The 16,462-nt window shown below is 41.9% G+C and overlaps 1 protein-coding gene across 1 annotated transcript in view; it reads right to left on the bottom strand.

Annotated features, from left to right (window-relative positions):
- Positions 1–2,375: 2,375 nt before the first annotated feature.
- The window catches only part of SLC35F4 (solute carrier family 35 member F4), a 214,273-nt gene continuing 200,186 nt past the window's right edge, over positions 2,376–16,462 (bottom strand). The window contains exons 5-8 of the mRNA XM_040969123.1: positions 11,000–11,125; positions 8,694–8,886; positions 5,121–5,210; positions 2,376–2,836 (exon numbers count right to left, since the gene is read on the bottom strand). Of these exons, the coding sequence (XP_040825057.1) occupies positions 2,595–2,836; positions 5,121–5,210; positions 8,694–8,886; positions 11,000–11,125 (651 nt within the window). The 3' untranslated portion in view covers positions 2,376–2,594. The remainder of the gene's footprint in view (positions 2,837–5,120; positions 5,211–8,693; positions 8,887–10,999; positions 11,126–16,462) is intronic.

Raw genomic sequence — 16,462 nt, 5'->3', positions numbered from 1 at the left:
TCTACATGGATAATAAATTAACTCATATTTACTCAAAATGTATTTCATTTACATTGTACCATTTTTTCACGAAGCTTAAAATGTGTCACAGTTATTATTTTCGTTAAAATCAAGTCATTTATCTATGCCAGAATGCTGGCACTGCCTTTTCAGAAACTGACAGATAAATCAAAGACTTGACACATTATGGTTTTTATTTACCATGATGCCCAGCCAGTGAGTGTGATATTCTGAATCCATTTTTATTGCCTTGTGATTGTCTTGCCTACACTTTAGGGACACTTGACTTTAAAAAAAAAAAATGAGTGGGAAAAGCAGATGCTACAAAATCTTGGCTTCTGGTATTAAATTCCCCACCAAATGCCAAGTATTTTGAATTGTTTGCTGCACTAACTATATCATTACGAAATGTGTACCTTGGATCGAATTCAGAATTTATCAGCACTTTGTGGAAACATAGCAAAGGCTATTGGATATTTAACCTCTTTCAGTCCTTCATCTAACCAACCTCAACAATGCTTGCCCTTGACTGAGACTAATCCATTGCAATTTTTAAAGAGGAAGGGATGTATCCAGTATAAAGTTACCCATTTACCAAATGTCTGTAGAAGTACCAGGCATTGGAAACACAGTGATGGCTGCTGTATGGCCCCTACTTCCAAGGGGCTCAGTGTCTGTGAGAATCTCAGACAAGTGGAAGGATAATTCCCTAGGGAGCAGTCAGTGTTGTCACAGGCGCAGAGACTGCTCAGCAAGCTATCAACAAGTAACTTCATGAAGTCTAGACAAGGATAATCAAGTGATGGGAGAGAAAAAGGAAACTCAAGAAGCAAAGTATGGTTTCACTCAAGAGTTGCAAGAAGTCTTTCGTTACCGAATCATATGAATTCTAGGACAACCCTAAAGACAGCGTAGGTTTAATATGGTAGCTGATTAATTAACAATGGCTGATTAAATTTGACTTTGAATGAGTTCACATGAAATAAAAGTATCAACATAGACCCTCCATTGCACTAACCACACTAAAAGTGCTCAGTAACTACAAGCATAGTCACAAAAATTTGTACTGGATGTTGTACTAGAGGCTGAAATGGGATTAGCGAGCGACGAGCTTTGAATGACATGTTGAGTGTTCAGACAATGAGATATAATGGAAGCAGTTCATACAAGGGAGCAGAATAATTACATTTATGCTGGAAAAGTCATCCTGCACAAAGGCATCAGAGAGAAGGAAGCATAGCAATGAGAGACTATTGCATTCATTGCAGTACACGATGAGAACCTGGAATAAGCAGTATAGGAGAGAAAGGCATGACTCAGCATGTTAACAAATGCACATTGTTTAGATGTGGAGAATAAGGAGGTAGAATTTGATTTTGACCCATGGTTTCCACACTGAGTGAATGACAATAGCATTAACATTGATGGGGAACAAAAGGAGTAGCCTTGGAAGGAGTGGTGATGAATTAAATTTTTTTGTTGTATATGAGACGTTTAAGGAGGCGTCCAAGTGAGTTGCAGAAGGCATCTAAGTCATCATATCTGAAGCCCAAGGAACAAGTCTGGGTTGGAGAAGATTGTTTGAAGTTATTGCCAGATGGATGACAGTTGAAGCCATGGGAGCAGAAGAGTTGAATCCCCTGAGGGAGAGAGTGGGGAGGGAGATGCCAAAAGGCATGAGAACTGAGCCTGCAGCACAAGGCAGGTGCCGAAATCAGCATAGAAGGAAGAGCTCAGAGCGGCAGCCAATGAGATGGAGTGAGAACCAGGAGAAAGTTACAGGAGCCGAGTAGAGAATGTTCTAGCAAAAAGGAAAGCTCATTATGCAAAATGCATCTGAGAGCACAAAATGCATGGGTTGCAAAATGTTGAGATGATTTATCAAGAGTAGAGTCATCGGTGATGTTTGCGAGTGCTTTCAGAGGAACGATGGAGGGAAACTGAAGAACTGGCAGCAAAAATAAAAACTTTTTCAAGAAACTTGGTGGGGAAGGACTTGAGGTATGACTCATTGCACCATTTTCAAACATCCACCTCATCAGACATTGTAAACTACCTTATATCCAATTCTACTCTCAGAATGTGGAAATTACTCAAAGACCTACTTAGACTCCTTATACCATCATTTCTCCTAGTATAGATCTTGCATAGAAAAGCTGCTTTGGTGATATTTCATTAATGGTTGTCCAGTTCTCAGGTTTTTAGGCTCTTATTGGACTTAAATAAACACAAAGTGCTTATCATTATCATGCGTTTTTCTTCTAGACAACTTTCTCTGACTGAAAGACAATTTTCTCTCAAGTCCATGAATGAATTAAGTCTTATATTTTCAGGAAATGATGGGAGTTGTGGGGGGACTCCCTCAAAACAAAGAGAGGACAAAGATGGATATGTCTTCATTAAAAAATTTATTATGATTATTTACACCAGTTTCTTGATAAGCATATAAATGTAAACTTTTACTGTTGGCATTATTTCACAATATGACTTATTCAAATTCAGAGTTAATACTGTTGATTGAGTGTACAGGTAGTGAGAAAATTTTATCATATTCACAGAATATACATCCACGTGCATCCAAGCTGTGTCCCTGTTCAGGTGAGCGGTATGGACACGGCCCCGTTGACCCTGCTCCTGCTCCGCAGGTGCACTCCAGGGTCCGACACCTCATCCACGCGCTCCTCACTCTTCTTTTCCTTCAAGCTATTGATGAATCGCAGCGTCATTTCATCCCACTCTTCAGGCAACAGCATCAGCAGAAAGCCGAGGCAGATGATGATGGTGGCGGCCAGGCGGACAACGTTGAATATCACCTCCTGTTTCAGGAGATCCACAGCTAAGGAAGAAACAAACCAGGTCAGTTACAGCCAATGGCTGGTTTTGAGCTTTGCCAGTCTAAGTCAATGTCACTTCTAGACATTTTCTAACTCTTCCTTTTTTCGAGCTGAAGCTCCCTTTATCCAGCTCTGCTTGCTTCTCCTTCCCCTGCTGTAAATCACACTTATCCTTCACAATTGAAAACCTTGCAGTTGCATTTACTAAAACTTTGTTTTCCCCCCCCCCCATACCCACTTGCCTTTCTCTGGTTTCATTGAATCGCTGGGAATTGTTCAAGTGAGTCAGCCTGGTTCAGGTTTAGTCCTTTGTAGATATTATTATTTTTTTAAAAAAGTGAATTTACTTGAAAGTCAGAGTTACAGAGATAGATGTTGCAACCACTGATCCACTCCCCAGTTGGCCACAATGGCCAGAACCGTCCCAGTCTGAAGTCTGAAGCTTTTTCAGGTCTCCCACATGTGTGGCTGCAATCCAAGCACTGGGGCCATCTTCCACTACTCTTCCAGGTGCATTAGTAATGAGTGGGGTCACAGGTGGAGGCTCCAGGACACAATCATGAACCCATATGGGATGGCTGCATTGCAGGTGGCAGCTTCACCCTCTAAGCCACAATGCCAGCCATGATGTTGTTCTTTAATATTTTTGAATTGGGATAACTTTACATAATATTGAATAATCATTAACTTAATGGCATTTAGTACAACCATCCCCTCTGTTGTCCCAAACATCTCCATCAACTTAAAAAATAAACAACCCGATACTCATTAAATTTTTTTTTTCTCACTCCCTTCCCCTTATTTCCAAGCTCCTAGTAGTCACTAATGAACTTTTCCTTCTATGAATTTGCATGTTCTGGATATTCTATAGAAATGAGATTTTTATACCACATGACCACAAAGTGCCTGGCTTCTTCCACTTAGCACGATCTTCTGGAAATTCAGAGTGTGATACATGGGTCATTCTGTGGACAAACATTTGGGTGTTCTCCTCTGTGGATACCACCCAGGTTATTGCTATAAACGTTTGTGTGCAAGAATGTTTTTGAATCCCTGCTTCAAGTGCTTGAGGTATACACTTTACGGTGGAGGTGTTAGCCACATCTACGCTAATCTTTTTGCACGTGGTTCTCTAAGGCCTCTTTCCACTGAGCCTTCTCCTTTTGGACCTCCTGCAGAAAATCTCTTGGATATTCTTCCTGTGTCCTCTCACAGTATGCACTCTCCACCTTTGGCAAAACACTTCTCTCTCCACATTGTATTTGCTCAATTCCTTTTGTCTTCCCTTTTATTCTACATGACCCTCAGCAAAAGGACTGTGTCTCATTTAGAGTCCAATCTCAAGCAGTGCAATCACACTTATCAGCATTCATTTCACCCTAAAAAATACTTGTTGAATGAATTAGTCCATGAATGAATGAAGGAACTTCCTCGACAACTCTGCTTCATCTGCTATTCCTTCCCTGTGAACAACACATGTCGCTCAGAGTCCATCTCCAATTGGCATTTAACGATACCTTTCTTTGTATACTTCCAAGATGCTTTGTATATGTTGGTGTTCTTAAAGCAACATTTGTATAATTTTCCCCATATCTTTTTAATGCCCTGATTGTAATAATAAGTATATTTCTGATTATCCTGGAGGAAAGAAAGATGGCAACTCAAGATTTGGAATTGCAGAATTTCAAACGTAGGGTCTGAAATAGTTATGCAGATAATCCATTTTCATTGCTTGTTTCACTAGCAGTTTTAATAGAAAGATTGTGCTGGAAAACCAGCTTTTCCTGTTATTTCTGATGGGACTTGAATTCGTGTTTCCTTCTATCTGTTTCCAAGGGCCACCTGCTCTGTCTCCAGTGCAGCTCCTGTAACTCCCAGGGGATGGTCTGATGAGAGCCGACACCCTGCACGTTTCCTACACTTTCATTAGTGACGTTTATTTGAGAGTCCCATGCGGGGTTGTCTTTTGTTTCTACAGGATCGCCTCTAAAAATATCCCAAAATTACATTGTCAGAGAGATTACTTGAAACCCAAATGATACATTGGCTGTTTAATTCTAAAAGCACAACCAAGTGAAAACAGTAGCTGAAAATTTTGCAGCTGAAAATTTAAAATTCCATGCACAGTTACTCTGTCGTCTGCCACCTTCAGGATATTTAAAAACATCTTCCCAGGCAAGGGACATAATTCAGCATTTATAGAAGAAATATTTCAGAGCTAACACACACAGGAACAGGAGGCGTATTGTATGTTCAGAACCCATATGTGTCTAATTGGGGCAGTACCTGCATTTCCAGGAACACTGAGGACTGTCCCGATAGAGATCAGGATGGGATATGTCAGCAGCACACCTACATTCACCAGGATGTTGAAGGCTGTGAAATGGAGAAAATAAGCAGGATGAAGAGGAATTGATGCACTGGGCGCCTTTTCTTTTTAGCATAGAAGAATCAATATCTTCTTGGCTGAATGTGACTTCGAAGGGAACTTTGCCTTTGGCCATTTAATCCTCTAATTCTGGATAAATGTACGCATGCGTGGCATGAATGAGCTGTGTATTTTTCCTTCTCTGTCACCGTGGTTGCTTGTGCCATTGCTAATTTCCCAGCCAAAGGTGCACTGCAACAAATGCCAAGAGGTAGATCATCAATTCGCCATGCTGTTTATTAGCATTGCCGGAGAGGGTGAAAAGAAGCAGGTGATTGAGTTTCGATGCTTTATCTCGGTGTAACTTCACTCTATTTTGTCATATTCCTGGACAAAGAAAGGTTCTGGTGGGACTGCCTGAAGGAAGGTGTGGCCAATGTCTAGCGAAGGACAGACAGCCCATGCTGTTAGTCCCTCTCTCCAGGTGACCATCGTATGAGCAAACCTCACAGGGGTGTGGCTAACATAACCCGTCGAACTCCCTCAGACAGTTTCCTAGTCTGCCTTGGGCACAGGCTACCAGAATGTTGGCCTTCAAAGCTATTGAAGATACAACCTGATGTTCTTCAGTATCTCTCAACTTCCTTAGTTAAGTATAAAAGCAGATAAGACAATCATCTCTCCTCAAAAATTAGCAAGTACAGGTTTTCAACAAGAAGAAATAATTATCCTATTATTTTAATAGGATTCAAGCATATGTTTGTTTTAAGGGCTGGAGAGGTGGATATTAACTATGAATTCCTCAATTCAAGGAAGATCCCTATGAAAATGGCACAAAAATGTTAATCATATTTCTGCAGAATCAAAGAAGATTTTAGAACCATTCCAATTAGGATCATGTCTATTCTCGTATCACCCTTTATCATTTCTGCTCTTGTGAACCCCAGGGACTTAAATACCTGGAGTCACTTATGCTTGGCAGTTAGAGACAACAAGTTGAAGTCCCATAAGGCTTAGGCTCCTTTCTAATGTCCAGAAAGCAAGAGTGGTGATCAAGGCAGAGGGCTGCCCAAGCAAGTCCCTGCTTTCCCTTTATGGCAAGGTTGCAGTGCAAGCCAAGCACTCAGCACCTTGACTTCCTCTTCAGAAAGTCAAACATGCAAAGTCATAAGATAAGGGGCTTACTAGAATGTCAAGCTCCCTAACTGATGTGGTAGTGGCTGAACTGGTTACTTTAGCATATAGAGTGAAAGCAAAGGTATTTGGGGAGAACTGAGCCCTTCTCATAAAGGAGCCAGGTAACTTCTCAGAAATAGGCTATTTCTCCTGAGTTCTTTAGATGGAACACTTCCCTTCTCTTTCGACAGTATAAGGAAAAGAATACATAGGTCCAGTGTTGGCAGGGTCACAAGGCCCCGCTGGAGCTTCTGACATGTCAGGTGGCTGAATAAAGTCAGCCTGCATCATGACTAAGGTACTTCTGGAAGCAGATGAACCTGAGAAAGGAGTGAGGCATGGTGAGCCCAGGCTCGTAAGGAAGTCACCTTTACAAGAGAACGTTGGCATCTCTGAGCACAGATGGGTATGTGTATGTATGTGTAAGCCCTCTCTCTCATTTCTCTCTCTCTCTCTCTCTTCCCCCCTCTCTTTCTCAGACCAGCCCCTACCAGATCATTCTTGCTGCCACAGAGAAGAATGAAAATGATAAATATAAGAATGAAAGCAGTGAAGTCTGTGGACCCCTGGGATGTGTGCCACAGTAAGACAGAGGCTGACTCAGTCCCGTTTGTCACAGCACAGTGTTGATCCAATGAGCTTTACAGCATACTGGGGGTAGACCTGGCACTACACATGCAGACCATGATGCTTGGTGGCAAACTCCAGGGTCCAGATGGCACGGCTGGCACCCAGTCTCAGCAAGCATGCCTAGGAGTGTAAATGAAAAACGCAACAGTGTAGACATTGGTTAAGGGCTATTTAGAGCAAAGTAGAACTCATGTGTGTACAGTGGAAGCCAAGAGTCCATTTTATTCATGATTTTCCCTGGTAGAGGGACTAGTCTAGCACTTTGAATTAGGATGCTCCAGCCTGCTGCACTTGGAATTGATGATCTGTGTTCTGCTAAGAAGAGGTTATGACAGGTGATAACCATGATGTGAAAAGTAAACCTCAAGGGACCAACAGTTAGCATTTGACCGTTCTTTCACACAGCCCCTGTCTGATAAAGACCTCCGCAAAGTGTATAAAGATGATGGATGCCTGTGTGGGAATGAAAATGAGATTATTTTTCTCCCAGGCCTTGCAGTGTTACCGTTACTTCAAATCATACTGCCTTGCAAAAGGTCAGTTGAGGACTGGCACTTATCCTGCAGGTTAAGTAAGTGTGAGAATGTGAAGTGAGCAGGGGTTCTGTCTTTAGGGGCTGTTTTGAAGGAGCAAAGGAAGTAACTTGATGGTGACTGAACACATGTTCTGAGCCATGTGGTTGCTGCTGTTATTTGCTGCTTGGTGAGCAACCAGGCTTGTTGTTTCCCAGGCCCCTCTCACAAAGCAGCAGCTGCAGTGCAGTTTGAATTGGGAGGCTGGAGTTCCAGTGCCGCAGCAGGTAGCTTTAGTCACAAGATCCCAAGTGGACCTCTTCCTGGCCATTAATGGGACACATTTTACTCCACCCTTTTCTCTCCTCCGATGAGGGCTTCCTGTTACAAATACCTTCTCCGTGCCTAGAATGAGCTGTTTCATATGTGGACGTGAACCTGTCACATCCCTGCTGACGGGTCTTTGGGTGGATTTTAAGTTCAAATCCCTGCAGGCAGTTTTTTTTTTTCTTTGATCTCCAGCTTCACACATCTCCTCCTTCCTCCTGCAATAAGTGCTCTCAGCTGTTTAGAACCAGAACCATTCTGAGTTAGCTGAATGCAAGCTCAAATTCTCACCTCTCTCTAGCACTTGGTGCCACCCATTGGGTTATCATGACATGTGGGGGGTGGAGGGACCAACATTGTGCCACAATGGGCTACACCGGGACTTACAGGACCCTATACAGGAACACCAGCTTGAGACTGGTTGTTACACCTCTGATTCAACTCCCTGCTAATTCCTGGGAAGGAAACCAAAGACAGCACAAGTGCTAGGGACTTTGCCACTAATATAGGAGACCAAGTTGGAGGTCCAGGGTTCTGGTTTCAGCCAGGTAGAGACCTGGCTGCTGAAGCCATTGGGGGAATGAGCATTGGGTAGAAGAGCCTGTATTATTTGTGTCCCCCCACTTTTTTTTTTCTCCCAGTGGCCTGGTTCTCAGCTGCACACCTTAACTCATGGGAGCCACTCATTTCCAATCTAATCAAACAAGAGCCTGCAAAGAATCTGCCAAATGTACACTGACATCAACCAACATAAACTTGGGAAGCCAAGAATAGAGGCCCCTAAGGTTATCATTCCACCATGATAATCCAAGGCAACGTCAAGGAGCAAAATGTGGGTCCACTTACCCAGCCACAGCCCTGCCATGCCACACAGACAACCCCAAGGCAGTGCTGCGAAAGATGACCAGTGCTCCACCTTGGTGAAGTACAGGATGACCGGTGTGAAGGAGATGAAGATCAGATTGAAGAAACCCAAGGTGGAGACAAAGTGTGCAGCTTCACCAAAGTTGGCACTTCCTAGAAACATCTTAAACAAAACCTAGAATGGGAAAGAAGCTCAATCAGAGACTTGGGGTGTGGGGAGGCAGCAGGGAGATTTTAACTGTTCTTCCAGAGTTTGCTCTCCATTTCTTCTTGGGTTGCTGTCTCCCTGGCACTGATGGGCTGTGAGACATAGGGAAGTAAGATGCTCCATAGCTCCCCTGTGAAACAGCCAGCGTTGTTGCTTGTGGTACCTGTTGAGAGAGCATTTCCAGAGTTGGGTGCTACCAGCAGGAACGGCTCGAGAATGAATGCTAAACAGGAGTGCAGACACACCCAGAAATTTCTTCTAGAATTGAGATGTCATGAATCCATCCTCCAAGCATGGGATTCATTTCATCCTTACTTTGGCAGATGCTGAAAAGTAAATTGGATGCAGAGAGCCTTTCACCATGTTGCTAATAGAAATAATCACGATGCCCACGATAACAAAAGCTTTTCTTTCTTGAGCTTCAAATGTCTTTACAAAAATTATGTTTATGCTCTGGATTTGGAAACAATTTTCTCTATGAATTAAAAGCCTCCATCTAGAGAAAGACAGGAGCAGTGAATGATTAGACTGAAGCTACACGGCAGGCTCAGAGAGGAAGCCAGGCTGTATTTCTTCTTAACCCTTCTGTCCTCTTCACTAGTCCTCTAACAAGCAATGTAAAATGGATCAGGTTCTTTCTGCATGAACCACCATGCAGGTATGATTTTGCACATGCTAGCAACTACTACTCCCAGAGAGGATGTAGAGAATTATCTGTATAAGGTGGTTATTATGGTCACACAGGAACCCCTGATATTGCTTTTAATTTTTACCAGTATTATTTTTTTCCCCGGAATTTAATACCTTATTTCTAAAGTTTGTAACTGGGCATACAATTCTATATTTTTATGGAATATCGTGTGATGTTTTGATACTGTGTGTATGGTATCATGCTCCAAGCAGGATAAATAGTTCCATCTCCTCAAACACTTTTTTCATGATAAAAACATTAAAAAAAAATTTCCTTCTGGCTTTTTTTTTAATGCACAACCTATTTCCATTATCAATAGTTATCCTCTATTTAATAGAACTCCAGAACTTCCTTCTGCTATCAAACAATAGCTTGGTACTTATTAAACTTCCTTCATCTTCCTTTCCCACCTTCATAATCCTGCCTCGGATAGCCACTGCACCTGTTTCCTTTCTTGAAAGACTTAATCAAGGGAACACGACCATGTGGTAGTCATGGCTCTCACCACACATGGTGGTGGACCTTCCAATGGAAGCAAGCCAGACACTAACGGTGAGTGGGTGAACACTTGTGAAGCTCGTTACACAGAGTGAATGGGTCATGAAATATAGGTAGGGAAATTAACTTCGCAGGGTTGGAGAATAATGGTAGCACGTATCCAGGAGGGATGCAAAGGCTGCTGTTATTATTATCATTATTTTGCCTTTGGAAGAGTGTTTTCTTATCAAAACACCAAAAGATGCACATTGGCATTGTCCTTTGGATAAATCCAGATGGTTTGCTCTTAAAAAAAAATGCTTTAGAAACAGCCTGCCAGATCTGCTCTTTCGGTCATCTCTTCTGAATTCAGGTGGAGTGACTCAACAGAGTTTTCACTGATGTCAGCGACTCCAGAGAAGGAAGAATAGAGTGCACGTAGTGGGCTCAGGACGCCATCAGAAGGGAAACAGCTGGCTTGTAGTTCATAATGCCTCCGTGAAGTTAAAACGATGATCACAGTTGGCCAATTCAGATAGAAATAGGAAGCTTTCTCATGTGTGGATAAGCAGGGGAGCAGGAGCAAGCGGCACAGGCTTAGGAGCTGACTGATTTGGAATTTAAGTTCATGGCTCTATATCTTTCTGGTTGTACAACCTTGGCCAAATTACTTGATATTTCAAAGGCTCAGTTCTCACCTGGAAAGTGGGAATAACTATCTATGCCTCATAGAGTCATAGTAAGCAGGTGAAATTTTCTGATAGGTGCCCAGTAAATGACGCTGCAAGTGGCACTTAGTATTGTTTAAGCACATCTACCTTTTTTCAACTCAAGGTCTTTGTTGCATTTCTTTCCCTTATCACTTCAGCCTAAGGTTTTACAGTCAACTGTCAGAGAAAGTGTGCGACATACCTTATATAGTGCAGATGTGGAGGCCGACCCCACTGCAAAGGCCACTCCTATGATGGAATCAGCGTGGAAGTTATCTGCGTAGGCCATCATGACAATGCCAGTGATTGCCATTATTGCAGCAACTATCTGTCAAATACAATGCAAGGAAACAGAAGAAAACCTTGATGCCTCCCGTACCCCAGATCAAACAACTCCAGACTGCGTGAACATTGCCAAGTACTTCCTGAAACCCAATTTCTTCTACTACATTATACCTACTGCTTAACTGCAGGGATGGTCAACATAAAAAACAAAGACAGTGTTCTCAAAAGACACCCAGGTACAGGAAATAAAAGCTGCTCTCTCTCTCTTTTATGAAGGGCAGGCAGCTTCCATGCAATTATTTTAGGTTGGCTTTCTAAATATTAATGGCCATATTGGTGAGATTTAGTTGGAAGTCACTTTTAAGCATTCTCATCTGTGCTGTGTTCTTTGTCTTCAAACAATTCAGCATACATTTTAATCAGTTCCTTGGATCAGTTTCTGAAGATGTCCACATCACCAAGACTTTACTATAATAACACCAACACCAGCATTTCATGATGTGTCTTCCTGTCTAAGTGATAAATCTAAGCTAAGGGAAGAAAATGAAGACCTCTCCTGGGGGTGGGCCCAGGAACAAGCTGATTGCTCCATCACTCGGATGTCAGAGGCCACTTCTCCACTTAGTTCACATGCAAATGAATTCCATTTTAGGTGCACCACAGAAAGATAATTTCATTTAATTATGCTACAGCACTCCTTCATTGCAGAAAGTAGGCCATTCATAATCTGACTGACGTCAGCATGGCTTATTGTAAAATCATACAGTCCTGAGTATATTCGAAACATCTACCTTGGTGAGATGCTGATTGGAACTATTTCTTTAATTGTCTTGAAGTCACTGCACTGGAAAACATTTTCAAACCTACAACCACAGTAAAGCAGCATGCCAGGACTAGGGAACAATGCATCATTTCCTTGTGAAACAGTCTCACTGACTTTGAAATCAAGATGAAAGTGTGTGAGAAATTCAAAGCTGCATTAATTTTGTTACACTTCAGTTCTGAGTATTCCCCATAAGTAACTTCCTCTGAGATCTTTTGCTATTCATAAGTGTGATTTGGGGGACCCCTTTGGAACATCAGTGAATTACTTCTTACAACCAAAGGCAGAGTTTTGACTCATGCTCCTGATGGTTATCATTAGATTCCACTAACCCAGTTCTTTGTTAACTGCCACCCAAAGCCAGGACACAGTTGGCTTTAGTGCAGCTTCCTCTTCTGGAGGAGCAGCAGGAGGGTTTGAGAACAGGTGCTGCCATGTCAGCAGAGCTGTCTTCATCATATAGGACCCAGGCAGCTGCAGGGTGGGAATGAGTAGCGTGTCAAATGTGTGCCACACGCCCTGCCTCAAACTATGGGGAGCAGGATTTACTACATGGTTTGAGGTGTCAGGGAACGTTTCTGGACAACAGATAATAGACTCATAAATAATTATTGGGAGGGTGTTTGCTAGCCCTGTAAGTTCTGTAGCTGTTATCACTTTCCTTGATTTGGAGATGCATAGCTGTGCTAGGGATTTGCAACAATTCTCTGGGTGATCTGATTTCAAAGAAATGAAAAGGCACATTGGATACTGGCATTTCATGATGTGTCTTCCTGTCTAAGTAATGTTCAAAGGCTACAGTATTCATGTGCTCACATAGAATCCCTCAATAAGAATGAATATCTAGGACAACACATATGAGCTGATAGATATTTTCTTTGGGCGAAATATCAGCTGTGTTTTCTCAAACAGGTAATTATTGCAAGATAAAGGTAACAGAAACAATCTAACAAACTTGAACACAATATGCTGTTTCCTGTTTAGAGTTATCCACAGGCAATAACCACAAGTGACTCTTCTCTGAGTTAGCCTTCAGTAAAAATGTAGATGCATAAAGTTCAAGAATAAATATTCTTAAGATAAGGGTTGGATATGACTAAAGATTACATGGTTTCATAGTAATTCAGAATTACAACTATAATGAGCCTCTTACAGATCTCTGTTGCTTCTTCAAGTATTTGTGAAAATACAAGTGTGGATTGCTTAAGTGGACACTTCAATCACACAGGATCTCTTGCAATTACCTTCATGGGAAGGAGCATTTTTTTTTCACTTAGGTGACCAAGCAATTAAGTTCTGAAAGCATGAGAATAGGAATGTTTGAGATATTTGAAAAATCTTTCTCCAAGGCACAAGCAATAACTTGTAGGCTATATATACATGTGTGTTCCTCAGAGGGAAGATAAGTTGATCTATTTGCTGCATTTAAATCCAAATTTCACAACTAGCTGATAGGAAAAATCCTCTATGGCTGTTTAAAGAAAATCTCAATGTAGATGTACCCAGTGGGAAGTAATTGAAAGAACCTCAGCCAATCCTGAAAATGTAAGACCGTGTTGGACGTATGGCCTATTAACAATCATCCTTTGGGTGATTCTGAAGTGGCTCTGTTTGGCTTTGCTGGTTTAACTTCAATGTCCACAGAAGAAATAACAGGAGCACGTATCTGACTCTTTGCATTTTCAGAATTATCCATTAAACAAGGATTAATAATCACTCCTCAACAGAAAAAAAAATTCACAGCTCAACTCAGCTCACTGAAAATGTGTCTATAAGAAGCCAGCGCCTTAATTATTGTGTCAACAAATGCTCATTTGTGCTCATGCACAGGGTGACAACCCCAAAATTGCTTCGGGGACACATGAAACCTGTAAGAGGGACTCAGCTGCTGAAACTGCACAATGAACTGGAGCTGTTTGCTTTCTGAACATCGTGGCTCTACTGACAACCTGTTCTGAGTCCAGCCTCCACATCAGCTGAAAATGTCTGAAAAAGATGGCAACCCCACCATTGCCATTACCTGAATCTGGTTGAATAGAGAATGTTAGTAACCATGGAGACCCCCAAATGATCGAGGTGTCCATTTTAAGTTTCCTAAATCTCTCTGTCCTCTCACACTGTGTACCCATCCAAGGTGAGTGCTCCTAGAGGACTTAGTATCCCTGTTATTCCAGCGCCCTGGTTGAGAGACCTGGGCCAGCCAGCTACTGGCTCCTCCTCCAGGATAACTCTCCTCGGTGGTCAAGGCCAAGCACAGGGGCCTCTGGGACCACATGAGCCTATTCCCCAAAACTCAGAGACCGCTTCATGGGTATTTAGTTGGGAATCTCACTGTGCCAGCTATCACCTGTGACCCTTCATGAAACTCAGTCTCTTTCACCTGTAAAATCATTAGTTTATAAAAACAGAGGGTCCAGAAGCTTGTGGTTCTCCTGCAGGATTTACCAGCCCCATCAGGTTCTCTGAGACTCCCATTTCTAGCTGGTCTCCAGGCTTGCCGTCTGGTTACCAATACCAATTTTTTTTAGGATCTAAGGCACCACAGTTTATCTCTTTACTCCAGTTCTTTTCCAACAGTATTCTTGAAGTATTTCAAGTTCTATGAGTGATGTGAACCCCAGCGTGTTTGCTAATTCTGTGTATTCAAGCTGGGTGAAACTTGAGGAGCTTAATTCAACAGATCATTGAATCCCCAAACCTACAGCAGCACCTAAAACGCATATCTCCAATTACACGACTTGTGAGTGGTAGACTCAAGCTCAGCTGAGGCTGGGATACATACCAACAGTGAGGCAAAGAGAGCTGCATTAACACTCTTTCCTCTTTCCTCCATGAGTGGAGTTAGGGAGAATCATGTTTCAGGGAACTATGGATAGAAAAATCCTTGAATTTCTGCACATGATATATTTAGGAACCTGTGAAGAAATGTCACTTGGATCCAATTAAATGGAACAAAAGCTGAAATGTGAAAAATAAAGGAGGTACGATAATCTGTAGAGATTTGGGTATGGTGTGAATGGGAGGGTCTAGAAAAGTCTCTTGGATGGCAGCAAAATTTCAGGGGTGCTAGGCCATTGAACACAACTCACTTGCATTCTTTTTCATATCAAATTCACTTGAATGTGATCTCAAAGTGAGACCTGCATAGATAAGAGGGAGAGAATTCCGCAAGCCAAGACTGAAGGATGTCCACAGAAAGTCAACATGTCACACCTTCATGAAGGGAATATGGACTCCTCATGGGCATAAAACCTGAGCACCATCACAACCCAACTTCCACTCTACCTGCCGTATTCATGTCATTGTCTTCTAGAAGACCAGATGAGCAGGGTCAGGACCTTTTATCCACCTTGTACTGCCTGCCCTAAAAAGCACCAAGGTTCCTGACAGAGAATCCTGCATTGTGTATGCATGAGCAGTAATCAGAGGCGAGATGGAAACAAAAGGTCATCCCAAATTTTATCTTGGTATTCAGCATCAGTACAAATCAGTAGCAACTCAGTCCAAGTCTCCTGGTGTAGAGCATCTCGAGGCCAGTTTAAATTCAACCCAAGGTTCAGTTTCATTAACATACTCCAGTCAGTCCTTGGTGAATACATAATCTCTTTAACAGCCACCATTGGGAAGCTGACTGCACAGGGACACCTATAGGGCTGGACAACATATCAGTGTTAAGGTGAAGGGACAGAAGTTCATTTCCTAAGTTTTCTGATACAGTTAGAATCTTCTGGATCATTCTCTGAGCACTAGTTTTCTCCTATATCCAGGGGAATTTGAGAATAGAAATGGATTAAGATCTAAATACAAGATTTCTAACCCCGCAGTCTGACATCAATGTTTTGTTGGTGTGGAACAGGTACCAGTGAGAGAGAGACAACTCCCAGGTACTGGCAATGGCTGATTTTCTTGTGAAGAGCCCTCTTCCACAAAGGTGAGTGATTTTTCTGGTTCTTATGAATGTAAAAATGATAGCTAAAGAAGACATAATCTCAGAGGTGGAAAAACTCCAAATTCAACGCTGCAAGTGTTAGATTAGCATGTTGTATATAGCATTTTCAATATAAAGTATGATCATTTGAAAAAATTTACTAATTTCTACCATATGATCATATATCAACTACAAGCAGTTGTTCGTGAAAGTTTTTTTTAATAGCAAAGATTGCCAGTAAGTTCATTCTAATGATTTTATAATAAAAGATGAAAGATGGCAGGTCACCTCTGTAACACAATTAAACAAGATAGTAACAAGTGTGATTCAAACTCTATAATTGACTGTTACATGAGCATTGCTCATTCTGGCCCATAGTATCTATAGACTCATGTTTACTGCTGTTATGACGTACAGCATTTTTTATTCTTTTTGTGATGTAATTTTGACATGAAAAATAGCAGCAGGGAAGGCCATCGCTTTCATCTTACATATGATCATATGTGGGGCCAAACCAGAACTATAATTCAACAATCATCCGTATCTAAACTACAGACATTTGCACATGAACCATAAAAATAAAATCCAATCTGATGACTGAAAGCATCTCTCCAACCATTTTTAAGCAG

This window comes from Ochotona curzoniae, unplaced genomic scaffold (assembly GCF_017591425.1).
Source record: "Ochotona curzoniae isolate NIBS_2020 unplaced genomic scaffold, NIBS_Ocur_1.0 scaffold_4701, whole genome shotgun sequence".
Taxonomy (NCBI): Eukaryota; Metazoa; Chordata; class Mammalia; order Lagomorpha; family Ochotonidae; genus Ochotona; species Ochotona curzoniae.
This window is presented reverse-complemented; position numbering and strand designations above follow the sequence as displayed.